The 26,516-nt window shown below is 38.7% G+C and overlaps 2 protein-coding genes across 3 annotated transcripts in view; one reads left to right on the top strand and one right to left on the bottom strand.

Annotated features, from left to right (window-relative positions):
* pigk (phosphatidylinositol glycan anchor biosynthesis, class K) overlaps positions 1 to 10,125 on the top strand; it is a 33,897-nt gene extending 23,772 nt beyond the window's left edge. The window contains exon 11 of one of the 2 annotated variants that reach the window (XM_044367911.1): positions 10,045 to 10,125. In XM_044367911.1, the coding sequence (XP_044223846.1) occupies positions 10,045 to 10,059 (15 nt within the window). In that variant the 3' untranslated portion in view covers positions 10,060 to 10,125. Of the gene's footprint in view, positions 1 to 4,774; positions 6,237 to 10,044 lie in introns of those variants that run through there. The other variant, XM_044367909.1, reaches the window with a different exon arrangement.
* A 7-nt stretch (positions 10,126 to 10,132) lies between these two features.
* The window catches only part of st6galnac5a (ST6 (alpha-N-acetyl-neuraminyl-2,3-beta-galactosyl-1,3)-N-acetylgalactosaminide alpha-2,6-sialyltransferase 5a), a 53,917-nt gene continuing 37,533 nt past the window's right edge, over positions 10,133 to 26,516 (bottom strand). The window contains exons 4-5 of the mRNA XM_044367913.1: positions 19,824 to 19,931; positions 10,133 to 12,927 (exon numbers count right to left, since the gene is read on the bottom strand). Of these exons, the coding sequence (XP_044223848.1) occupies positions 12,669 to 12,927; positions 19,824 to 19,931 (367 nt within the window). The 3' untranslated portion in view covers positions 10,133 to 12,668. The remainder of the gene's footprint in view (positions 12,928 to 19,823; positions 19,932 to 26,516) is intronic.

A 26,516-nucleotide genomic window follows, 5' to 3' on the forward strand; every position in this document is an offset into this window, starting at 1 on the left:
TTGACCAGAAAACATAGAAGATGACAACTCAAGCATGCTGGCAAATATAATTGGGATTTTGGGGGGGGATGCAGAGGTTTCAGCAGAACTAGAACAGGCCGGTCAAAATAGACCACGCTCGAAATTGTGAAAGGATTCTGCTCGCAGTGTCAGTGAAAAATCAAGCTGCAAAGCCGACCTGCTACCATGACTACATAATGCGCTTTTTACAGTGAATTTGACCGTAATTTGGGTGATAAATAAGTTTGCCGGTCATGTCAGGACGGAGGTCTGCTTCAACAGATATCAAGAGTTTGTTGCACAAAAATGTTAGATATGCCTGTCCGTTGTGTCAGTCCTATCTAGTCTCAGAAAGTATCTGAAATTTGTTTAATGTAGGCAAAAATTAGATTAGCTTTTCATCATATAAATGCAGCCCCATCATTAATTTTAACATGACCAGTGTTTGAACCTGGCTTAGCTTTTCCACAACGCAGTGCAATGTCATCCACCAATGAACTGCTTTGGCCAACGAAATACATGCAAGTGCACATTCCAGGAGATTATTTTGTAATGAGAAACACATAATTTTGCTGTGAAGACAGAGGATAAGACAGTTGTTACCGTGATAACCTTCTTATTATATATAAAGCCTGAAAAGCCTTCACACTGATGAATCTATTTCTCAAACTGGCCTTCGTGGATCACATTTTATCTTCTCTTATGCACAAATCAATCAAACAACAACAATCATATTGTTTAGTTAGGGGAAAAAATATAATAATGTATCCTTAAACTATCAATACCTAACACTACAGTACTACTACCATACCTAACAAACTCAGCTAATCTGCTTCATCAGGACTGGGTGGATGTGGTTTGATCAGATTTGATGAACAGTTCTGTGAAAACGTGATCAAACAGCTGTCCTAAACTGTCCTCAGATTCTTATTTAGGCAAAAAATAGTGAGACCATTCAGGCTCCCGTTCATTCATAGTAAGAAGCTGTGATTGAGACCTTTAGCACAAGGCTATTTTTGAACAAAACTACAACCTCGATGTCTGATACCAGACAAACAAGGTCATAAGTCTGTTTTCTGAGATGTTTCCTGTAGTTTCTCTCGCTCTCTTACGAAAGCACCATTGAATTAGACATTGAAAATACTCCTTTACAGTTTGAGCTTCATTGTTTTCATTGCTCAGCGAAGTCATTGCAGCCTGGGCTCTGTCAGACAGTATTTACTTGTAGATACACTGTAGGTGGGTGAGGTGCCTGTGACCGACTGGAGGTTGGGATTAAAGTGCTAAAGCTCCTCTGAAAGCTTGAATTCAACAGTCTCCCCCCCCCCCCCCCCCGATTCCATTTGCCATCTGTAGTTATTGCGAAACATTTTAGGTCAATAAAAATAATCTAAGCAGAAAATATTAACTAATATCTGCAATGTGAATCCAACTTTAACCTCCAGCGCTGTCCAACACAATGCTTAGCCTGGAGCTCAGGGCCGACGTGGGTTACAAATGCCTCACTGTCTCCGCTTTAGCATTCTGGATGGCAGTGGAGCTCTATTGATTTGACTTGATTGAGCTGTTAAATAAATTTGGAGTTAGACGTAATCCAATTTTACTGCTGTCTTCAGTCTTTATACATTGGAAATTGGCAGCGATGTCACGTAACCTGGAGTTTGGATTGAAAAGACAGCCTTGAGAAGACAGTAGCCTGCACACATAAGTCGCATAGAAGCACGAGTACACAGACACGCACAGTTCCTGAAATTAGCTTTTCGCCTCACTTACCAAGAGCTGTTAAACTAATAAGAAATTAAAATAATCTATACCAGTCAAAGCAATTAATATTCATTATTCTAAGAAACATGTAATAATACCCACTCTAAATGCTATTTCATGAATAGAATCAGGTGCAGTGTTTTATTTTATGACTCACTGTATTATATGGTGGGTTATGTTCATCATCACCCTGTCTTCACAAGCTCAGATAATGCTGCTTTGTGTAGAAGCATTTCAGTCAGCCATGGAAAAGCCTGTTTGAGTTGATTGGCTGATGGACAGAGATTGTACAGTCGTCAGCAGGGAGAGAAAGTTTCAGAAACAAAATAGTAAAACTGAATAAAACCGAGGTGTTCAAATGTTATGATCTCAGCCAGTGTTGTGGAAGATTTTAGATTTAAATTAAGACAAATTTTACCAGGGTTTGGTGCTTAGTGGTTGTTGATTTCAGACATTAAGCAGATACACTGCTATGTGCCAGTTTGTATGGGCACAAATACAGCTGAAGAGTCCACTGTACAGATGCCTTTTCAACCATCCTCAGCCTCTCATACAAAGGGACATTGAGCAAAATATTAGCTGACCACTTGGATGCACAAATCAATTTACTCATATTTTGCAGAGCAGATGGACAGTTTTCAACACTGAAACGCCAACAGTCATGAAGATGAGAAGAAATATGATTCTGTCAGCATTACAATTAACACATTCAAAAGTTCATACCCTGGTTATATGATGGTGTCTGAAGTTTTTGGCCTCTGGGGGGTAAACATCAAAATGAACAGACAGATATACGGCCCTGATGTCCAAATATATTTTAATGGCTAATGTGTTCCCAAACAGTTTGCCTTCTGACACATCCGGCAAACAGGTGGCAGCATTATAATTCAAAAATGGGGAGGAGGCTTGCTGCTCACCAATAAAAACTCAACTTTTTTTTCCATTGGCTGCACTTGACCAGCACAGCTGTGTAGAGGACTTCTGATTTACTTGTTGACAACATCATCGTTCATTTGGAGTCCTGTTTCTGACCACATGTGGCTTGTAGCACTAGGTGAAATTAGGGGTTAGTCAGCTATCTTTGAGCTTAACTCAGGTTTTCTGGTATCAGAAAAATGGCTCACTTTTTATGGGGGCAGATTGGCACGGTAAGCTATGCTGAACAGCTAATCTGCTCTGGAGCAAGTTAACTCGAGAGGATCAGATCAAAACCTGCTACCAGCCCGACTACTAACCAGTCTGCTCACTGGGAAAACTGAGTCATCATTCCTACAGGATCCTGGCAGATCGGACCTGAGTACTTTCTTAACTTACTGTCTTATTTTTACAATAAAGTGACAAGTAATGAAGAGTAAAATATGTTTTTATTGATGGATAGAATCATTTTACTGTTCCAAACTTACCATGTCTACTCTGGTTTTAAAACAACTCCTAAAAAACAAAGGGATAGTATTACAATAAATGCATAATGGCTGTTATAGTGGCATTTTATCTGAAAGTTTCTTTAAGTCCCGCAGGCAATCCTGACATCGTTGATACTTCTGTTCTCTTATTCCATCACTGCAGCTCAGAGTAAAATCAGACAACTCTGTGATGGAAATAAAAATTATGTCCACTGTTGTCTTCTTTTAGAAAAATAATCCACACACTGTTAATCAGAAAAATAGCCGCACTGTGCTCCACTATGTTCAGAAGCCAGTCGCTAACTTTAAGTGCTATACCGGTGGCATACAGTAGGAAAAAATGGTTTGATGAAAGCTACTCAGAGTCACTCATACAGTTAATGTGTAAAGCAAAGCAATGAGCAAAAAAGTGGGTAAAGAGTTTGGTGATAATTCTACATGATTTCAGTATCACAGTTATTGATTAATACATATCATTTGATCCACATGTCCTGTTGCAGATAACTTTCTATGAATGTTTTATACGACTGTGACTTTGTAGGTAATAATGACCCTGGACTGGGCTTTCACACAGGCATCTAATCTTTCAGGGCCTGTCAGTCTGCTGTCAGCCTGGCTCCCGCTCCCGCTGCAGTGTGTGTGTTTCCGATATGGATGTACCTCAGAAGGAGTCAGGTCAATGTTATTTATATAGCGCCAAATCACAACAAAAGTTATCTCATGACATTTTTCGTATAGAGCAGGTCAAGACGATACTCTTTAATTCACAGAGACCCAACATTCCCCCCATTAGCAAGCGCTTGGCGACGGCCGTAAGGAAAAAAAAGGAGTAAATATACACTGGATACTGTAGTGGCGCTCAGACAAGCCAGAGAGACAGAGACACGTGTACTTGAGTACTTGTATAGCATCTTCTTTGTATGTCGGCGTATATGGTTTGCGACACAGGCAGACTCTCTGTGCTTGCTGTGTGTTCATCCTCCTCGCCAAGTCTTGGGGTTTTGGCTTTGGGGCTATACCTTTTCTGACTGGTGATTTCCTGACTGGATAATGGCAGCTTGTATAGCTAGGGATAACAGAAATCTTTTAAGTGCGTCCTCACAGCCTATCTATAGCTTTGTCGCCAGTGGAGGAGTTAGGAAGATTTTTTAGAGGTTAAATCTCATCTCTCCACAGAATATTGCCGCTGCATTAGCATATAAATGTGCTCCTTGTGAGATGCATGTTTAATACGGGCGAGATTTAAAAGTATAATCATACACAAAGTGATGATGTGGCAGTGAATGGGACAAACACAAGACAGGGGAGGGGTACTGATGAGCTTTACCACCCGCTATTTGTGTGAACCTTTGTGTTTGTGTGTTTGAGACGGCAGATAGTGTACATAAAGTGCGTGTAGAGATAAAGTGAGTGTATGTGTGCTTCTGTGCCTGTCTGCCTGTGTGAATGACAGAACAATCAGCGGTGGCCTCAACAGGAGAGATATACACACTATGACTAACCTGCAATCTCTCCCCACCACCCCTTCCCTGCCCCGCTCCACTTTCCTCCCCCGTCCCCATCTTACCTTACCTCATCTCACCCCCCTTGCCCCCACCTCTCCTCAGAAACCCAAACAGAGAGACTGGCATCCTCCTGACGGCTTCATCCTGGGCCTGTGGACTCTAATCCTGCTGGTGTTTTTCAAGACCTATGGCATCAAGCACCTCAAACACATCTTCTGAGGCCTCGGTGTTTATGTCGCTGGATATCAGAGGATGTGGAGCCGAGGGAGACCAGGAGCCTGCGCTGAAGGGATATTAGAGGGAAGGTGCAGTTTGTGCCGGGCTTGTTTTTTCTTCCATGGAAAGAAGATGTATGTCACCACAAGTGCTTGGCCAGATATGGTGTGATGCTATTGGTGCCCTTTTTTTTTATTTTTGGACAATTGCTCCCTACTGATGAAATGTTAAAAACAAAATTAAGTTTTAAGATAAATGGCAAATATATAAGTCATGCATCAGGTATGGGCATCGGCATGGGAATACTTTTAGTGGTACGGTTATTTTAAGTGTTTTATGTGTTCACTTTGACAAGGAGTTCAATATATTTATTGTTTTTGTGTGTCAAAACTACTGTTTTGTTCAGCCTTTCTATAATTGCGCTGATTTGGTTAAAAATGCACTGAATTGAGTCCTTAGATAAGAATTTAATTTGTTTTAGAGAGCTGCATATTTCAGCAGCAGCCTTTTTTTTTTTTTTTGTTTAAGTGCTACTCAGAACGTCTGCTCGGTCAGAAAGAGAAATGTGCAACGAGAGCGGGCTGATTGGCTGTGAGCAGGCTGTGGACAGATTACTATTTAATGTCTCTCTTGTCAATATACATTACACTCCTTGACCGTCATATCATGCTTGTGAAAGATAACAACCCTACATAATACCATCTTGCATGATGGACCCATCCACTTTTCCATTCACCAAATTGCCCTCCTAGCTCTCCAGCCGTGTACTCCACTGATTGTATTCTGGGTGATGGACAGCTATTTCCCCAGCCATTCCGCGTCTCGCGCCACAGCAGCGATAAGTGAGTGATAACCTAGTAAGCCGCCGGCCGTCCCAAATGAATCTCCTCATTGCTAGGACGTGTTTTCCTCCTTACTTCTCTCCCTTTCTCTCCATGTGTAACCACTCTGCATTAGGCTCATTGTTGGGGGAGTGACTGATGCTCAAAGCATATGGATTGAACTGGCGGTAGTTTATCTTTGCTCCTTGGCGTGAGGACCCGCCCATTGGGTGCCCAGTGCCACTCTCGCTGGCGGCTGAAGTGGAAAATAGATGGAGTTGGAAATGAAACCATATGTATTGGAAGGCAGCTGCTGCGTCAGCCACTGTGTACCTTTTCTTATACATTATTTATGCAACACTTATTTCTTCTTCCTTTTTGCTCCCTGTTTCTTATTTGCTGTAATGGTATTCCTCCAGCTTCCCTTTCATTGAAAGCTAGCACACTTTATTTCCTCAATTGGTGAGATTTTGATGCCCTGATTAAAGATGAAATACTGAATCAAAGGAATAAATTTATGTCTTTAATTGCCTGTTTTTTTTTCCTTTTTAAGAAGATGTTGAGCTTCCTTAATTACTCTGTATTACTATTTAAAGACACCAGATCTGGTTTTACTGTTATAAACCCTTGAAGGTACAGTGCATTCAGAAATTATAAAGACCCCTTCACTTTTTTCATATTTTATGCTGCAGCCTTATGCTAAAATCATTTAAATTATTTTTTCCCCTCATCATTCTGCACTCAATACCCCATAATGACAGAGCAAAACTTTGCAAATTTATTAAAAAGGAAAAGCTGAAATATGACACTGATATAAGTGTTCAGAGCCTTTGCTGTGACACTTGAAATTTAGCTGAGGTGCCTCCTATTTCTCTTGATCATCTTTGAGATGCTTCTACACAATGATTGGAGTCCACTTGTGATAAATTCAATTGATTGAAAACCAAGCCATGAGGTTGAAGGAACTGCCTGCAGAGCTCAGAGACAGGATTGTGTCAAGGCACAGATCTAGGGAAGGCTACAAAAAACGTCTGCTGCATTGAAGAGTCCTAAGAGCTGAGTGGCCTCCATTATTCTTACAAAGGAAGAAGTTTGGAACAACCAGGTCTCTTCCTAGAGCTGGCCAAACTGAGCAGGGGAGAAGGACCTTGGTAAGAGAGGTGACCAAGAACCAGATGGTCACTCTGGCTGAGCTCCAGAGATCCTGCGTGGAGATGGGAGAAACTTCCAGAAGGACAACCATCACTGCATTACTCCACCGATCTGAGGTTTGTGGCAGAGTGGCCAGACAGACGCCTCTCCTTAGTGAAAGACACAGGAAAGCCTGCATGGCGTTTGTAAAAAAAAGTGTCTAAAGGACTCTCAGACTGTGAGAAACAAGATTCTCTGGTCTGATGAAACCCAGATTGAACTGTTTGACCTCAGTTCCAAACATTATGTCTGGAGGAAGCCAGACACTGCTCATCACCTGCACAACACCATCCAAACAGTGAAACACTGCGGTGACAGCATCATGCTGTGGAGTTGTTTTTCAGCAGCAGGGACTGGTCAGCTTGAGGGAAAGGTGAACGGAGCAAAGTACAGAGATATCCTTAATGAAAACCTGTTTCAGAGCACTCAGGACCTTAGACTGGGCTGAAGGTTTACCTTCCAACAGGGCAATGACCCGAAGCATGCAGCCAAGACAACGCAGGAGTGGCTTAGGGACAACTCTGTGAATGTACTTCAGCCCTGACTTGAACCCAAATTGAACATCTCTGGAGAGACCTGAAAATGGCTGTCCACAGACGGTCCCCATCCATCCTGACAGAGCTTGAGAGGATCTGCAGAGAAGAATGGCAGAAAATCCCCAAATCCAGGTGTGCACAGCTTGTCTCGTCATACCCAAGAAGACTCAAGGCTGTAATCGCTGCCAAAGGTGCTTCAACTAAGCACTGAGTAAAGGGTCTGAATACTTATGTCAATGTGATATTTTTGTTTTTCCTTTTTAATAAATTTGCATAAATGTCTAAAATCCTGTTTTCGTTTGTCATTATGGGTAACGGGAGTGTAGATTGATGAGGAAAAAAATGAATTTAAATGATTTTAGCATAAGGCTGCAACATAACAAAATATGGAAAAAGTGAATGGTTCTGAATACTTTCTGAATGCACTGTATGCCTGGCAGAGCTGATAGTCTAAGCTTATTTTATACCACAAAGACATCCTTGAAATCTGTGCCGCTTGAGTTGACTTACACACCTGCTCTGTTGTTTTCTTACTGGAAACATTTCAAACAGTCCAGGGAGGTTTTTAAATGCAGTTTCATTTCTGTTCCAGTCTTGTATTTCAAAAGACAAAAGACAGAGCAACCATTGGATCCGAGCCTCCATATGCAATCACTGTATACCAGGCTGGTAGTAGATACAGTAAAAATTAAAGCTGCCTTATCTCAGATGGATTTGTTTGTTCTTAAACCCACTTCAAAATTGACTCCATCTCCTCTGTGCCTCTCGTTCCTACTTCAGCACCGGCAGATGGAATTGAATGTACTCGTGCCTCTCAGCATGGTGATGTACTCCCCAGTCTCCTCTGTCACTATGGTTTCCCTATGCTAATAAAGATCAGTGTCTGTCTTCCTTCACACCTGACTTGATGGCGAGAAAAAACAGTGACAGGACAATATTAGAGAAGCCATCTCCAAAGAGGCACAGAGATCTCAGGCAGGATGCTCTAAATATGTCACATAGGTTGTTCAAATGACAAGCTGCGTCGGTATTCACCAGCGAAAAGCACACACACATATGCTCTATATCTTAAGAAGTGCAATATGTTGACATTAGCCCGATGTGGCAGCCTGCTAAATTTAATGATTCACGCACAAACACGAGCACACACATACAGTTTAGAGACTGACAGCCTGACAGGTTTTTCAATTTCCATGGAAACTCAGGATTTCCAACTGCTTGCTTGTCTATGAGCTTTTGTAATGTCAATCATTCACAGGAATTTTCATAGTAATTTTAGCAGCCAAAGATTTTCATTCTCGTCTGCGACAATAGCTGTGGCATAAATCTTGCTCAGTGGTGCTTGCTTACTGTATTATTAAATTTAAATTTCTAAAACTTGGAGTAAGAGAACAAAAATAAAGAGGAGCAAATTTCACATTCTGGTGACAGACTAAACGCCCAGGAATAAATATGAACAACTTCCTCTCCTCTGTCCAGATTGCATTGTTTGAAATTCATTCATTTATGCAAAGTAGATTTAACACAAAGTATAAACTAAGAAAGCAAAGAGAATTTAAATGAAGCACCACTTGACACAAACACAATTGGTATTATAAGCATTGGAAATATTTTTTGGTATGTTAGTTCCCATGATAAATATTTAAATAGATTTGAGGTTGAAAGTTCATTCTTGCCATTGGAAACAGTAACAGAAGCAGGACTAGACTGTTTCCAAGATCAACAGTAAACTCTTAATCTAATTTTTAAAGCCAAAATGGACGAGAAATCCTTCAAGTGGTCAGAAAAGTGTCAAATTTGAACATCTATAATTTGATAACAACTGGGCAAACTCCATCTGTTCAGGAAGACAATTGAAAGCTCCATAACAGTGACTAAAATTGACCTTACGATGAGTTTCTGTTGTCATTCGAGATCTAAACATGTAAATGTATGTTTATTAAATTGAATTGCATGACAATATTATAAGCCTGTACAATGTAATACACTTCCTACTTTTACCACCCAAAAAACTGACTCAAGACCCACTTACTAGTTTTTTTTCCCAGAGCTTTCTTGGTCTTCTTGCACCTGTCATCACATAACCAGAGTTCCATACTTTAATATTGTGATGAGAACTGAGCTGTCTCCATGACAACTGAACAAACTCAGTCCGATGATCAGGAGATGTGGAATCGATTTATATACTTAACTGATTAATTGAAAATGAAAATACAGTAACTAACAGCAACATAACTCCATTTGAAAAATATGACCAAAATATAATATTAAAGAGAAGAAAATTCAGTTATTTATCAGGCCTGTTCATAGTTTTTTTTTTACAATGAGCCATCAATCATTTTAAATGCATATTAAGTGCATTTTTTTGACATCGTAAAGGCTCAACTGTCTAATATTGAGGTGTTTATAATCTGAGCAAATCTCTGCAGGATATTTAGTTTTCATGTTTCCTTGATCTATGTGCTTTACCTTCAGTTGATATAGCAGCAAATACAAAAAAAAAACATGCTCCAACACTCAGTTATGAAGACGGTCAGGGACTTGTTTGTAGCTCTGGGGAATAATGAGAAGACCTTGTAGCTCTGCCTGTCTTTCATTATTATTTCAGTATGACACACCCTGATGTCACAGCTCGACAGGAAGAGAGAGATTGAAAAGTGGAATGGCAACTGCCGTCATTGGAGGGTGAAGGTGAGTCACTGGCCGAGAAGGGTCTATCTGCAGTCTTGCAGTCTTACACACGCACACCCACTTTATTACATGACATGCCTACTTTACTACACGACACACACCCCCTGATGTTGCCACTGTAACTGCATACTATGCGACACATCCACCTGACCCCTGACCCCTAACCATCTTGCTGCTCATGCCTAAACCTAACCAAATGGGTGTGTCGTGTAGATAGAGCTACTTGCACGCACTGGTCTCACATCCTCACACAAAACCTCCGTGTTTCATCTTCATTTCTGGTTGCTTTGAGATACAAATACTGAAATAATGCTTCAATTTTAGTTGCTTAAATTTTTACCATTCTGTTACTGTTTGATTTAGAAACTGCTGAATACAAGACCACTAATAAAAAGTATTTTTATTTATAAGTGGAATGACATTTCCATCATGTGCAAAACGAAAAAGGACAGAAAACAGACTGACATTAGTGCTAAGATGAGTAGTCTATTAGTCAAGCAACAGAAAATCAATCTGCAACAATTTTGATAATTGATCAATCAAAAATACGAAGACTTTCACAGGTTTAAGCTCATCAAATGTTAGGATTTAATGCTTCTATATCATTGTAAAGTGAATATATTTGAGTTTTTGACTGATTTTCAGACAAAAACAATCTGAAAATGTCACCTCGGTCTCTGGAAACTTGTGATCAATGTTTTTCACAATTTCTTGACATCTTATAGTCCTAACAATTAACTGATAATGAAAATTATCAGAAGTATAGCCTTAAAAAACATACTATGACTCGTACAGATTTAATTAGGCAGTAACCTAAAATACTCAAGTGCTTATCACTTTGCTAATACATACAGTACCATGGCACACAGCTGTTCGCAGATCAGTCTCTGAAAAACAAACGAATATCTTGGTCTTTCCTGTTGTACAAAGTCCCCGTGGATGCACAGCCAGGCAACATACAGTAGCATCGCTCCTGCGCAGCTGCAGCTGTTGGTGATGTATGAGAGGCAATCGTGTCCTCATCTCCACCGAGGAAACATGATGTGAGTTGTTGTGGCGTGAGTACCTATGTATCTGACCCAAAGCATCTCCTCTCATTACTCACATTACAGAGATGAGGGCAAAATCAATAGGGACTTAGCACCAGGTTGTATCATTAAGATAACCACACGTCTCATCACTTTCTCCTGACTGACACCTGATTCTTATTCATGGACAAGGAGAGAAAGGAGGAGGAAAATAAAGGATCTCAGGGAGAGAAAGGGTCAGTCTACATGAAGCATATACTCCATCAAATGAGAGGAGTGCACACATAAGACACAACTGAGAGAGGAGAGAGTGACAGATCACATACTCATCAGGTTAACAAAAAAAGAAAACCCAGTGTTCTTCCAAACTGTTATTCTCCTGCGAGGCGATTCAGGCTCACAGAGGCGGCAGCAGATGAATATAGTAGGATGGATGCCGCTGCTGCATCCCTGCTCTCGATCTTAATCTCCCACTTGTCTGGTGTGACATGGCTGTGCATTTACATGAAAATACAGCGTGTAGCTATATAAATCGCACTATTAACTGATGACAGGAGCTGACAGAGCCTTATGATACATACGTACGGGGCTGAGGAGGTGCGCACATGAGATAAAACCTCCCCGTGAATGTGCCACACTTGTCATTCAGCCAGGAAGTGCTGCACCGCAAAGGTTGACTTGGGTGACATTGGTGAGCTTACAATGCACACAATAGAAAGGAGGTATAAATGAAAGTTGGAGAAATGATTTATAAATATGCTTTGATGGAGTTTGAGCCTTTGTTGCACAACAGCGGGGCCTGAAGAATCTCATTGAACTTGACCTCTTCAATCTTTGAAAACCACTGATGAATGTAACATTTTAGCTATGATATTCATACTTTCTCAAATAGCCAAATTTAACTGAAGCTACATTATTAGTATTCAGCCTATGCTTTATCCAGCACTATATTATTTGATTATGGGCATTGTAATGATGTTTTTTTTTTCAATGAACTGTAAACAGTGAATCCTGCATAGATCCTTCATCCAACAGAGGCTTTGTGGGGAGCTCAAACTCAAGTCTGTGTCCTCTGTGATCCCTCTGGTAAACACACTATATGTATACAAACACACTCACACACACATAATGCACAAATACTGGGAGGATTGACAGTAAGACACTGCATGCATGCATCGAGAGTGGAGAGTGTAATGATGTTGCGTCCTTGTACAACCTCATTTCACAAAGGTTTTTCAAAAAGGGGATGTACAACTTTGAGCTCCGTAAACAAAACACACTGTTAGAGCTGCAGTGGTTGAGCTGGAGAAATGTTTGTAACCAATGTCCAGCAGGATCGACAAGACTCAATCTTCTTCTGTGTTCACTATTTTGCTCGTCTACTTCATGTTTTCTTCTTTCGGTTATGGGTCCAGTAACCCTCAGTGCAAACAGACCCATATTGTCCTTCCTTTCCTCATCCTCAGTCCATCTGAGATGAATCTCTCAAGCGTTTTCTTCACCACAACACCAGTCACGTCTTATGGTGTACCAGGGGTGCCGCACTGACTGTTCCCTCCAATGTGCGGTTGGCTGGAAGCGGCGGGGGGCTCCAGTCCGGCTGGTAGAAGTGGATGTCAAACGTCCGTGCCCAGTTAGCGAAGACACGCTTCTCCGTAATGAAACGGTGGTGGCTGCCCCGCCGCCCGCGCTCATGGGATATGTACATGGCACACTCGTCTGGGCCGCGTGGCTCGTAATAGTGGTAGGGCACGGAGTGGTGCTGAGGCTCCCTGCAGTGGTGGAGAGAGAGGAGAGACAGATGACATTTAAAAAACGCTTTAATGAGTCACTTGAGTTTCATGTGACACCACAGACTGTTTTTCATTTCATGGAGAGGGAGGGAAACTACAGTTTGATCTGCGTTCATTTGTTTCTTACGCAGCTAAATATAACTTGTTTTAACAACCTTTAAATGCCACCTGCAGCTGAACACTAAATTAAAAAAACAAATAAAGAAACAAAGTTTTACAAAGCGGCTGATGGAAGTAAACCATGAGCAGGAGACTTAAAGAAACACCAGGAAAGTGAGTAAAAGACATCCATTTGTATGCTTTGTAGCCTTGTAGTGTATGTCTTACATGGTAAAAGGTGATGCTAATGATTCTGCCATCTGTAAGTACTAGATTTTTTATTTGAGTACATTTCTTAGTGATAAAACTAGAACTTTTGTTCCTGTATTTATATTCATTATTTAAGAATTTAAGTCCTTGAATTTAATTAATCTTTTCTGAAGAGCAGAAGATAAACTGTTCACACTCTCTACACTGATCTGCCATAAGTTATACCTCTGATCCCAGCGAAATAGTAATGATGCATCTCATCATGGCCATCCTTCATTATTTATCCGTGCATGTTTTCACATATATTTCCATTTATCACAAGCCTACAGCCAGTTCTTGGTATATAAATTGATAATTTTACTTCCATTTCTACAAGGGGCAAAGCTGTTGTAGACCTAAAAACACGTCTTTACACCGTCTAATCTTGTAGAAAAGGTTTGATCTGAAGTTATGAACTTGACTGATGATGGTCGTAGACTTCTTGACCCTTCAGTGCTTTGTCTATGATTCCAAACAGGAGAACTCTTTACTAGCTGTAATATCGTAGGCTCTCAGCAACAAGTGAAAAGACAAAATAAAAATGTTCCTGTTAATTTTCTTTCTTCTGAAAGATGCCATGAAGCGTTTCTGGAGGTCATACATCAACTGGAAAATGGCCACAGGAGAAGGTTGATCCTTATGACCAATTTTGTGACCTTGCGTATAAGGAAATGGATAAATACTGCGTAGTAAAATGGGTTGTGGTAAAAGAGCACTATAGAATAAAGCAACTATATTGGAATGATGTATTAAATAAGTTATAGGTTGACTTGTGTTTAGCAGAGAAATCATCTCTGAACTGTAAGGATCAGAGTAAAAGAAGGACTCTAAAAATCTAACTCTGATAGAAAGCTGAGGCTTTTCAAGAGATGTTTTACAAGGGGACAAACTCTCCAGTTAGAACATTTACAGCTCAATAATCTGAAGCAATTGATTGGGTTGAAATAAATAAACTGGGGCCACAAAAGAGCAAGTTCATTCTAATGGAAATTTTAATGGAAAATGGCAAATCTTCTCTCAAGACTGACCAGATATTGAAAAAGTGGGAAACAGATTTATAGTTATTTAGTTCCTCATTATTTAATGGTCATTTCTTAAAGGAAATATGTAAAGTAAAATGCAAGCTTGAAAACACTTTGCCAAAATTGTATGCTGAATAATGAGATCACAATAGAAGAGGTGCAGAAAGTGGTAGATTAAGCTAATGCAAATTAAGCTGTGGGTGCAGAGGAGCTCCAAGGTCTTAAAAACTCCAAATTTGGTGAACATTTTACATCGTCTGTATCAAACATGCTTTCAGAATAGTATTATTCCATTTGTGTGGAATAAGTCTATAATCAAACCTATCACTAAATCTGCAAAAGTTGACCCCAGAGTTCTGTTAAAATACAGAGGTAACAGCTTGATCAGTACAGTATATAAATTATACTCAATTATATAATAGTATTATATAATTATATAAAAAATATAGTAGTAGACTTAATAATTGATCAGAGACTCATGGATTATTGGTGGATGAGCAGAATGGTTTTAGGAAAAGCAGGGCATGTACTGACCATATGTATGTTATATCCTCAGTGGTCAGAACAAGATTATAAGAGGGGGAAAAATATGTTTTGTTGATTTCAAGAAAGCCTTTGATTGGATCAATAGAAACCTTTGAGAATATAAATGAATATGTTCTGGTATCGATGGTAAATTCTATAACGCCATCAAAGCCTTGTACAAATCCCCAGTTTCGTGTCTGCAGTTAAATAATTCTAGGACCGGCTGGTTTCCTACTCTATTTGGAATTGTAAAGGTAATCAAAGAGCAAAGGATTGTTTTATCATTTTAATGTGCAGAGTTGTGCAAGGATGATCATTACTTCTCTTCTTTTGTTAATGTGTGCATGTTCTCGAGAGAAGGAATGTGCCTTAGGAGGCTCCTCTCTCTTTCAGACAATTTCCATGACAGAGTGAAGCGGGGAGATGTACTTTCTCCTACAAGTGTTTCATTATATTCTGGTGAAACTGTGTTGGTTGCAGAGACAGAGATTAATTTACAAAAAATGTTAAATATTTTGCGTTTATGGTGTAGTAAATGGAGACTGACCATTAATAGTGACACAACACTGATTATACATTTTAGAAAGGAACACGAGCGGCAGAGCAACCATATATTTAAATCCGGATCAGTGCCTCTAAAGTACACTAGTTCTTATACATATCTCGGTTTGGTTTTTAATGAAAATATGTACTTTACAGATGGAATTAAAGTACTGGCAGAATCAGCAGGAATAGCACTAGGGTCTGTAATGAATAAAATGAAATTATGTCCTGACCTTAGTTTTTCAACCTTCACTAAACTTTATGATTCAAGGGTGGACCCAATTTCATTTTATGCTGCAGGAGTGTGGGGTTTTAAGAATGCCCCCACCAGTAATGCCATCCAGAATCAAACCATGAGGCGCTTTCTTGGAGTGCATAAATTTACTGCTAAGCGAGCTGTTGAAGGGGACACGGGATGGGAGTCATGTCTTGTAAAGCAGAGAGGTGAAATAGTGAGATTGTGGAACCATGGCCTTATTCAGCTGCCGGGGGGAAAGACTGATCAAAAAGATCTGGGATCGAACACACAATTATCCTTGGTCGAGAGAGGTTACCGCTATATTTTCTCTTTCTGATTTGAATTTTATTTTCAGGAATGACTTGCAGTGTAATATAAGTACAAAAACTATTAGAGATCTATAAGGAACAGTGGAAGGACGACATTTGTAAGAAACCAAAACTTAGAAACTTCATTCAAATCAAAGACGATGACTATACAGAACCATATTTAAAATTAAATATACAGAGAAGGCAAAGGTCCCTGTGTGCTCAGTTAAGAACCGGTACTTTACTGCTGGTAAATATAAAGGTATTCCTGAAAAGCAGCATTTATGTGTTTTTTGTGATCTTGGTGTTGTCGAGGATGAATTTCATTTTATATTTCATCGCCCTTTGTACAGTTACTTGAGGAATAATTTGTTTGAAAAGATCCAATTGAAAAATCCTGATTTATTTTGGTCGTCTGAAGCTGATGTGTTGAGTTGGCTTTTTTTAATATGGAGCTTTTTGTTTTGGCCAGATTTATAGTAGATGCTTGGCGGCTGAGACAGAGAACACTGTATCCATCATAACAGGACATTTCTGCCATGTAAACTGAAATGTTCTCTTGTTGAATCTGTGGAACTGTACATCATGATTTGTCATGTGGCTTTCCTGGTTATTATTGTTTAGTGTCTTGTAAGCTCATATGGGCCGGGCACCAGAAGGGTGCAGGACACTTAAATAAACAATCAAATCAAATCAAATGAATCAAATGAATCAAAACCCATGATGTCTCTGTTCAAATCAGACCAGGGACCTTTGTTTCATGTCATCCCCTGCTCTGTCTGCACAAATTAAATGTGAAATAAAGGAAAATGCCATAGAAAATAAGCTTAAAAGGGAAGAAAAGATGCATCTCACCAATGCGTTTGAACAGTTTTATAACTACTGTCATTGAGACTTCACACGCTGGTCAAACATTGAGACTGGAAGGACATCGTTTCCTTCATGAGGGTCTTAGAAAATAGTAGAGAGGCGAGCACTTTAAAGTAGTGACATCAACATATATCAGTAGCTTAACACTGAAAACAATTTCTATGCAGCAACAAGAGAAAAGGGGGAATAAGTATCAAAACACTGGAATGTTATTGGGATTTTTGTGATTTTATTATAGTTGATGCATCATTTATATTTACTGGTTATTTATTAATGCTCTGACTTTATAAATAAGCTCTCCATGTCAACAGGGTGTATTTATCATGATGTTAGAGAGACATGTTTTTTGAATTCTTAGTTGGATCACGTCCAGTAAAATCTGCACTTTGCTTTGTCATGAGAACTATAAAGATTATTAAGTATCAGCTAATGATTGCTCAAAGAAATGTATTTCTTCGTTTTTATCATCATGTTTGAATTTGTGCCTAAACCCAAAATAAATGACAGTTCTCTAATCAAACAGAGCTGGGGACCAAGATATACTGAACATTTTACAGTTTGTTCTTTTTATTGAGAAATCTAATAAGATTTGTTCCTTGTCCAATAAAATCCCCCAATTAAAGGGTTGGCTGAGGTGGAAGAGACGTGAGCTGTAATTTAAACCATTAAACTGTGTTAATGAGGCTGGATGAGTTATTTGCTTGGAGCAAGACAATAGTCATGTATCCCGTAGTTCTTTAAACTTCTCCTACATAGAACCAGCATCACTATTATGGTCTTTTTATGCCACATTCAGTGTGTTTCTGATTAAAAGAGACTAAATCTTAGTGACCTGGAAAATGTGTGCACTGTACAGTGAATATAGAGGGAAATAATTCTCTACACTTCTTTATTCTGAGATCTATGGAAGCTGAACACATACACACCAAAAAAAAATCCTAAAGTCTTTACTTTTTGCCAAACACTGTGTTGCAATGAAAGCCATCAGTCAGTCCCATTTTCGCTCTGACCTGGATTCAATTTGGTATTTGTTGTGGTTACATTTCAGTGCTAATGTTGCAGTTGTAGTGATTCATGTGTTTCATTGTGTAAGATTGGCAAAGCACTTGCTGTTTCATTTGTGATTGATGTGATAATTATTATGTTTTTTTAAGTTGGTTTCAATGTCAAAAGTCAAAGTCTCATCACCACTGATAAAGAGGACATGAAGAGTAACTTTAAATCACTGCACAGTGAAAATCAAGGACCCTAAAATGTTTTCTTTTAGATAAACAGAAGGATTAAGTGCTTATTTCTGAGTTTAAAAGAATCTACTTCTTTGACTAATAAAGTGTTTTTGAGAAAACTGAAATGCAATGTCACAAAGTTTAAAACAGGTCTGTTTGTCTTAGTTCATGAAAAGTTTTGGAGATTTTTTAGGGGACAACAGAATCATGTTTTTAGTGCATTTACTAGTTGCTACTAATACCACTAATGTAAAGTAACTAAGTGTTAATTGAACCACCTGTGGAGGGAAAATCAAACCACAACATGCAGCTTTTAAAGCCCCTGAAAATGTGGTTTCAGACCTCAAGTATTATAACATTTAATGTTCATGAAATAAGAAACAATTAACATTTTTATTGAGAATTTAACATTCAGAAACTCAGCTTATCTGTTCATTGTGACTGTGTGGATGTGGTTTGATCAGATCTGATTAGCAGAAAACATTAAAAAAAAACACCTGTCAGCATCTGTCATGTCATTTTATTTCAAATATTCACCTCACTTCACCTTTTCCCCAACTGAGCCGCACCCTCATGAAACAGGTGAGAAGAGCTCAAAGAAAAACAGCAGTCTTTCAACAAAACTGTTCATCCTTTGACATAAGATTATGTCTTATGAAACTGATGAAATGTTCTCAGAGCCTTATATGTGCCTGAAATAAAAGACAATGTATGCTATGCGATGTATGTTTTAAGCTTATTTCATGCCCGATTTGTAACATTTTATTCTACTCTGCAGCTGTTGACTGAAACTCAAATTGCATACTTGCATATAGTCATCTCACAACAGAAGCAGAAAAATATGTTTATCAGACTGTAGTATATGACCAAAAAGATCATCTGCAAGTCTGCATTTCAAATACTGAATAATCCAGAATACATCTTTAAGGGTCAACAAGATCTGTCTTATCTCAAATGCAGCCAAGAAAGAAACACAGGCTGCTTTACTTGATGTTAAGTGGACACAACGGATGTATTCTTGATTAAGTTTGTGATGTCTGAGAAGAATGAGTGAAAAATGTGCCGTTTGGATCCTTTACAGTATGACAAATAAAACAAATATAACCAAACTGAAAAAGAGTGGATGTATCCAGTGGGAAATAAAGGAAGACTTTCCGATTGTCACGAGCTTTTGTAGTGTGGCAGGGAGTCGGATCAATCCACGTGACCTGAATCTCCCTGACGACCTGGCTCCAGCCTCCAGGTCCACTGTGATAACTATACGCACTATAGAGGAAGCTTGTCCACAGATTCAGACCTCACGCAAAGTTGTTTTCTCACCTTCCATGTGTAAATGTGATCAGTAAAAAACTTACACATGTATATCTGCAATTCCAAGACGTATTTCTAAACTTTTGGACTGTTAACAGACTCAAGCTCGCTGTGCAATAATGTTTGTGGTGGTCAGAAAAATGAGCCGAGTGAGACCTCTGTTTTTCCTCTCTCTCTGTTGGATCCCACAAAATTAAAATCAGTTCAACATCTCGAATACTGGCCTGTTTACTGACATTTGTTTTGCTAATATTCAGGCAATTTCAGCCTTCTAAAAACATCTCCAGCCATACTGACATTTTTATTTATAAGCGGCCTGAATATATTTACAGTTTTAATCTTCTTATCAGGCAGCTGTGGTGCGCTGCTATGAATTTATATACACTTGAAGCGACTGCATATACAGCTCAGCTTTAAAACTCTTAGCGATAGTACTTGTCAGTGAGCTGATGATGATGTTTGACATTCAGCTCCACTGTCTCACCTGCAGAAGTCAGGGGCAACCATGCCGTAGACATTGATCCTATCACACAGCTCGAGGGCAATGGTCATAGTGAACCAGCCGGTGCTCAGCCAGGAGTTTGATATCCTCCTGCAGGAGAGAGATGGAGTTGGGGGTGGATGGAGAGAGAAAGAAGACAGTTAGATGGATTTCATGCGTGGGAGACCACAAGGATGAAAACTGTACTACATTAGATTTTTTGAATGTGATTAACTGGGATAGATAATCAGAAAATCTCACGTCGGTGTATTATGGCAGAATAAAGATTTATCTAAATCCAGGGGTCGATTTCCCTGACTGCAAGATCATTCAAGTTCCCTCACAGCCTCATTAAAATACAGATCCATCCTACATATCGACTGATACAAATGAACCCTGTCAAATAATCAAACCCTTAATCAGAAAGTAGCCTTGGTCTGCATGTGGTGCAGATAGCTGGAATGACATAGCTTCAGCTGTAGGATGATCTGCACTTTTAAGTCTGTAGTTTTGAAGTCATGCCCACAAAGAAATGAGCATTAATCAGTTTTCTGAAATATGCCATGTTGAAAGAAATATGAAATTATATTTACATTGCATCAGAAAATCTCTGTAAATCTAAATGTACACCAGTGTGATCTCTTTCAGGGTCGCTGTCAGATTCAATCCTCACATACTGTTCATATTCTCATATTCTGACTAAAAATTAGTTTGTACACCAAACTTCTGAACCACAGTTCTGTTTTACATTCTTAAATACCTCATCAGTCATTAATAAATGTTTCATTAATCCTTAATAAAGCTGTCAAAGAGCTGACAGAGTGTATTCTATTTATATATATATATATATATTATATATTTATGGAGAAAAAACATTCACAATCTCACTATATTATGCTCCAGGAGAACATTTTATAGGATGCGAAGAAATACAACATGTTTAATGGTGATTTTTGAATTTTTTAATATATACGGGTCAAATTTGTAGATTTGTATGTACAACCATGCGTATCAGCTGCGTAGAAATTTTAAAAAATTCATACATTTTATTTACATTTTTCTATATTCTGGATCGCTTTAGGAAAAGTTTGACCAAAAGAAATGTGTATAGGGTGTTTTTACAGCTCTCAAATGGAAACATGGGTCATATTTGACCCTGAACAGCATGTAAGGGTTTAAAAAATGACTACTAGGCATTTTTTAAGAATTCCATGTTGGTTTTGAATAGATTTAATGGGCTCCAGTCATTAAATTTGCACCACTTCTGAAGGCGTCCTCGGCTGACATTACTGTCTTTTAGAGGCTGTAGTGTGAGAGAGATTTAAATAGTGGTTATCAGTTGATGTATTTCTTGTAAATATTATATATTTTTATAAATGTTGTTCTCAAACCAAGTGGTTAGTGTTAGTCTGTCATTCAACACCTGTTCCACATGCCTATATGCTGTGTATAATGAGACAGTTGACTGTATGTAAATTAATTAGCCTCTATTTAACAGTTAGTTTATGTTGTTGTACTTTTCTCTGAGCCAGTGGTAAGACAAATCCTAGTCATGTAGATTTCTATGTCTCTTTAATGTGTTGATCTGACAAGCCTTTAGAAGACTGTTGTTTGTTCTTCAGTTCAATGTGATAGCAATGTCACTTTGTCATCTGATGCCGCTTTGGTCCACACCTGTGTGCTGTCATTCTGGCATACATGGTTGTGAAGAAATCTTATTCCTAGACTAGCTGAACTCTTGACCCTTGTTTCTATTTGAAGTTTGGTTACTAACCTTGAGCATTAGCTATAGATATTTTTGATTCTGTAAAAGGGTACTTAAGAACTGGCTGAATGCCAACATGCCAGAGAGAGAAATGGTAATTCTAGGTGGTATGTACTCTCTCTGAGAATTATGATGCATTGTACTTCTGATTGTATTATTTGATTACATTATTTCAAAACCTGACAATGCTCTTTTTGTGTTTATTGAGCGATCAAGCAATTCTCCACTACAGTAGTAGCAGGCTCAATTTTAAAACTACAGTAAAGATACTGGTATCATATGAAACTAGACAACCTAAGACATCCATTGGTACCAACCATGTCATGCTAGCTTGTTGGGAAGGGGGCTAAAAAACTCTCCTAACTCCAAAGTTGGGCTAAATTTTGGTGAGGGAAAAACTGGCATTTCCATTTTCAAAGGAGTCCCTTGACCTCTCACCTCAAGATATCTGAATGAAAATGGGTTCTATGGGTACCCACAAGTCTCCCCTTTACAGACATGCCCACTTTATGCTAATCCCATACAGTTTTTGGCAAAAACCATGCAGTTTTTTTGCATGCAGTATAAATGTGTTCTTTTCGCCTATTCTTAAAATGGTGTATTTAAATATTTCTGTACACTAGGGTCACTGAACAGTCTTGGAACTGCATACATTGGGTATGACTGGAAAATCTGAGACTCTTGTGGATTTGATGAGTCCAACTGTATTCATGTGTGATGATGTCAGTCCCCATAGTAGCCATTTCATTGTAGTGAGACCATTATTTGAAACTCTATAAAATGTTGTTGGATAATCACAGCCTCATGAAACTTTACAACCACAAACTAGAGACCTCGGGCATTCAGAGGATGTATGACAATAAGGGGCAATTTCCAGACCAGCAGTGCTCACCATCCAATCACCGAAAAATGCAATTCTTACAGAAATCTTCAAATGTCTAAAGTTTTTCTTACCAAATCACAGCATGAATTTTTCTATGGTGTATATCTTTCAAAATTTCCTTTGTATGATTTTTTGAATTAACTATTTACATTTCTGACATGCTTTCATATGTTTAAGATGTGTTTTGTAAACCCAAGGAATATTGTTAATGACTTAAATACAATTAGTGTTTTAGTCTAGTGTTTTATGCTAGCAGCATGACTCTAGGGATGGCAATGTTGGTTGGTTGGTCCACCACTTTGGTTCAGACTCAAATATCTCAACAACTATTGCATGGATTGCCATGGAATTTTGTACAGACATTCATGTTCCCCAGAGGACAAATCCTGCTGACTTTGGTTATCCTTTCCTCTAGCGTCAACATGAGGTTTACATTTTTAGTTTTGAGTGAAATATCTTGACAAGTATTTGATGGATTGCTGTGAAATTTACTTATTCAAAGACCTTGGAGGATAAATTCTGACTGCTTTACTGATCCTCTGACTTCTCATCTAGTGCCATCATCAGGTTTCCCAACACTTTGGTTTATGACTAAATACCTGCAAAACTAATGACATTCCCATCAACCTCAGAAGTGCTTTGTGTTTAGTGCTGATTAGTAAATATCTGCATGTAAACACACTAAACTAAGATGGTGAAAATTATAAATATTACCTGCTGAACATCAGCAAGTTAGTATTATCACTTCGAGCATGTTAGCATGTTGATGGTAGCATTTAGCTAAAAGAACCTCTTTGTTTAAGTAAAGCCTCACAGAGCTGCTAGCGTTAGACCCTAGTCTTGCTTTTGTTATGCAGTAGCGACAGAAAACTTCATAATATTGATATATGGCTGTTGGCCTGTAGTTACCCTGTAATCTGCTTAGCACAGTCATACAGGGATTTTTAGCTGTTGTGCTCCGAAGCATAAATCAATTTATAAGTTCGTTTCTGCCTTATATTTATTCTTGTTGCCTCACACAATGTGTGAAAATATTCAGGCAAGTATGAGCTGATGTAACAGGTCTACAATGAACAATTCAGCAAGGATAAATTTGAATCCTCCAGCTGAATCAGGCACAGCTGTGCATTTCGTCATGCCTCCCCTACTACACAGCTGAACCTTATCTTGACTTGGATTGTGACTGGTGACCAGTGGATGTATTCATGCATCAGTTATCACTGTGCATTCTTACATGGAACTTTTGTATATATTAAAGGTTACTGGATGGATATAAGTAACCTTTGCAACCTTTATTATAACTGTTCCAACAGGGTAATTTTCTGGTGTGAATGTAAAATTGCAGTTCGCCAGCATCAAGCTACATCACAATTAGAAAAGATTTATGAGAAGAAGGAAGAACATAAAATCAATTCTACACAGCATAGCAATTACTGTACACTACATGAACTCCTCATTAAATCAAGATGCAAAAGGGCCACCTGTAGTATTCTGCCATCAGTAAATCATACATTTTGATAGCCAACATATTTCATTTTATTTTGAGTGAAGGATGGTTGAATTTGACAGAAAATGTGCTGGCGAAAATAGCACAGAAAATAGAAAGAGATTTTGTTTTATGGTACAATGCCAGTTCAGTGTGAGCCAAAATGTTCAGACTTCTGTGCTTTGTCAGATGATAGAAGAAGTGAAAGTTTCTGGCAAAAGTGGTGAGTAGAACTATTAGCATTTCGGTTGGTAAATACAGGAAAACTTTTTATGTACCTTTTGCAATCTGTCGTTAAATAATAGTATCAGAGCTGTGGACTTGAGACTTGAACTTAAATTGGCCTTTTGTCATGCCAAAACTATAGATACAGTCACATTACATTTACATTCACCAAAATTTTCCCGCATTTGGCCTTGAAACAGGATGTGATGTCACATTTATGATGTGGGTAATAAATAAATCTTGATCAGAGCAATCACCAACTAAACTGTATGAGAACAATGCTACAGTTTGTAGTCTGATAGTGTGATAATGTACTAAATATAACTTCTCCATTTCCAAATGCAGTACAGCAGTTTTTCTATTTATTTGGCTGACTGAAAACATCCACTCAGTCAAAGTTGATCAAAGACAAATCCACAGCAGCAGCTGGACATAACACCGATACAGGGAATGCATTTAGTTTGACCTGTTAGCATGCTAACATTTGCTAATTCGCACCAAACACAAAGTACAGCTGAGGCTAATGTGAATGTCATTAGTTTTAGAATTCATCCTCTGGAAAACATAAATGTGCAAAATTAAAAAAAAAAAAAATTCTCGATTAAATGGGGATTAACAAAGTCATTAGGATTTATTCTCAGGGCACCTTGTACATCTGTACCAAATTTCACAGCAGTCAATTTATAGTCTATACCAAAATAGTGGACAACCAGTGACAGACTGACATTGTTAACTCTAGAGGATAGCAACATCATTAAAAACATTACAAACATGACATTAAATGCATGAGTATTTTTTTAAATTTGCTTCTTTTTTTAGGACATGTTTTCATATATATCATTTCATATGATTTTATGTAGGCGGAAGTTTAACCTCATGCTTATGAGCAGTTTGACAAGATGCGTTCCTGATCGCTTGTCCACCTCGTCACCGTGCTGCTTTCAGAAAGCTTGTTACTGCTTCTTGTCTGTTCCCACACATATATACACAAGCATCCATAGCAGTTGGGTTTTTTCCTCCACAAGACAGAGAAACAAAGCCTGATAATAAAAGTCTTGACAAGAACAACCAGGCAGGCATCTCGACACCCTGCTCGCCTCCGGTTGATGAGGGTGACACATTTGGAGTGGAGGGTTTACTTGGTTGTTTGAAAAGGTGTTCAGTCTTTCTTTCTCTTATTTTTCTTACAGAGAGAACAGTGTAGGGGGGATACATGTCAAGCAAAATCGTGAAATAAAAGGCCTGTTTAGCATTTGTAGTTTGAATATTTCCCCTGCTTGGGGATGGTGAGAAAGAAAAACAACTTCCTGGGAAGCTGTAGGTGTTGAAAGGAGTTCAGCAGACTTTGTAGACATGATCTTTGAGTATAAGAAGATATACTTTGTTGTCTTGAATTCCCAAGGCTTTATGTCCACACCTTTGTGTATTTTTAGCCATGCTGGTGTTGTGGTGCTGTGTCGGAGTGACATATTTCAGAAACTAATGGTAAATGAAATTGTGTAGAGTTTGTTACTAGTTTTTTTTTTTTCTTGATATCAAGCGGACCCACGGAAAACCAATCCCAACCCAATGTTCTTCATTTTAAAAAGAAGCAACTCAATCCAAAGGGGACCTGAGAACTGTTATTCCAGGACTGAATTAGACCTCAAAATAAAATCAAAAATGCAGTTGGCCTGAACAAGACCCTATACTGCGTTCCAGACAACTTGGAACTTGAAAATTTCCGACCTTCGACTTGGAAAAATATGATGGAATGCCTCTTGAAGTCAGAGCTTCGACTGGGAAGCTCGGGCAAATTTAATTCTGAAATAAATCTGATTTCATTTCACTTCACAGAGAAGCAGATGCTCTGATGTCACTCACTATGGCAACATCCACAGAAGTGAACATGGAGGACAACCATGCCGTATGGTGACATGTTCCTTTGCTATGAAGACAATGTTTAAAGTAATTTGTTTAGAAACAGCTCCAAAGACTAATAACAGCGATCACATTTTCAGCCTCAGTCTCTGGTGAGGGAACATGTCACCCAGTGCAGTGGTGTGGCTCATTGACATGTTTTTTTAATGACTTTTTTTTAACGAGTTTTGCATTTATATAAACATGTGCACACGTACAAACATACTGAACTTGCACAGACATTACCATGCATTGTACCCATCCCTTATCCCTCCCTAACTCTCCTGGGAGCAAGAGCACACTCAGAAAAGAAAGAACAATGAAATTTCATTGACATGTTTTTAATAGTTTTTGGACAACAACAGAGGTCTAGGGCACAGAAGAGTAAGATATATCAAGCTTTACAATACTTGTAAGTAAATCAATTCATCGTTGGTT

This window comes from Thunnus albacares, chromosome 12, assembly GCF_914725855.1.
Source record: "Thunnus albacares chromosome 12, fThuAlb1.1, whole genome shotgun sequence".
Taxonomy (NCBI): domain Eukaryota; kingdom Metazoa; phylum Chordata; class Actinopteri; order Scombriformes; family Scombridae; genus Thunnus; species Thunnus albacares.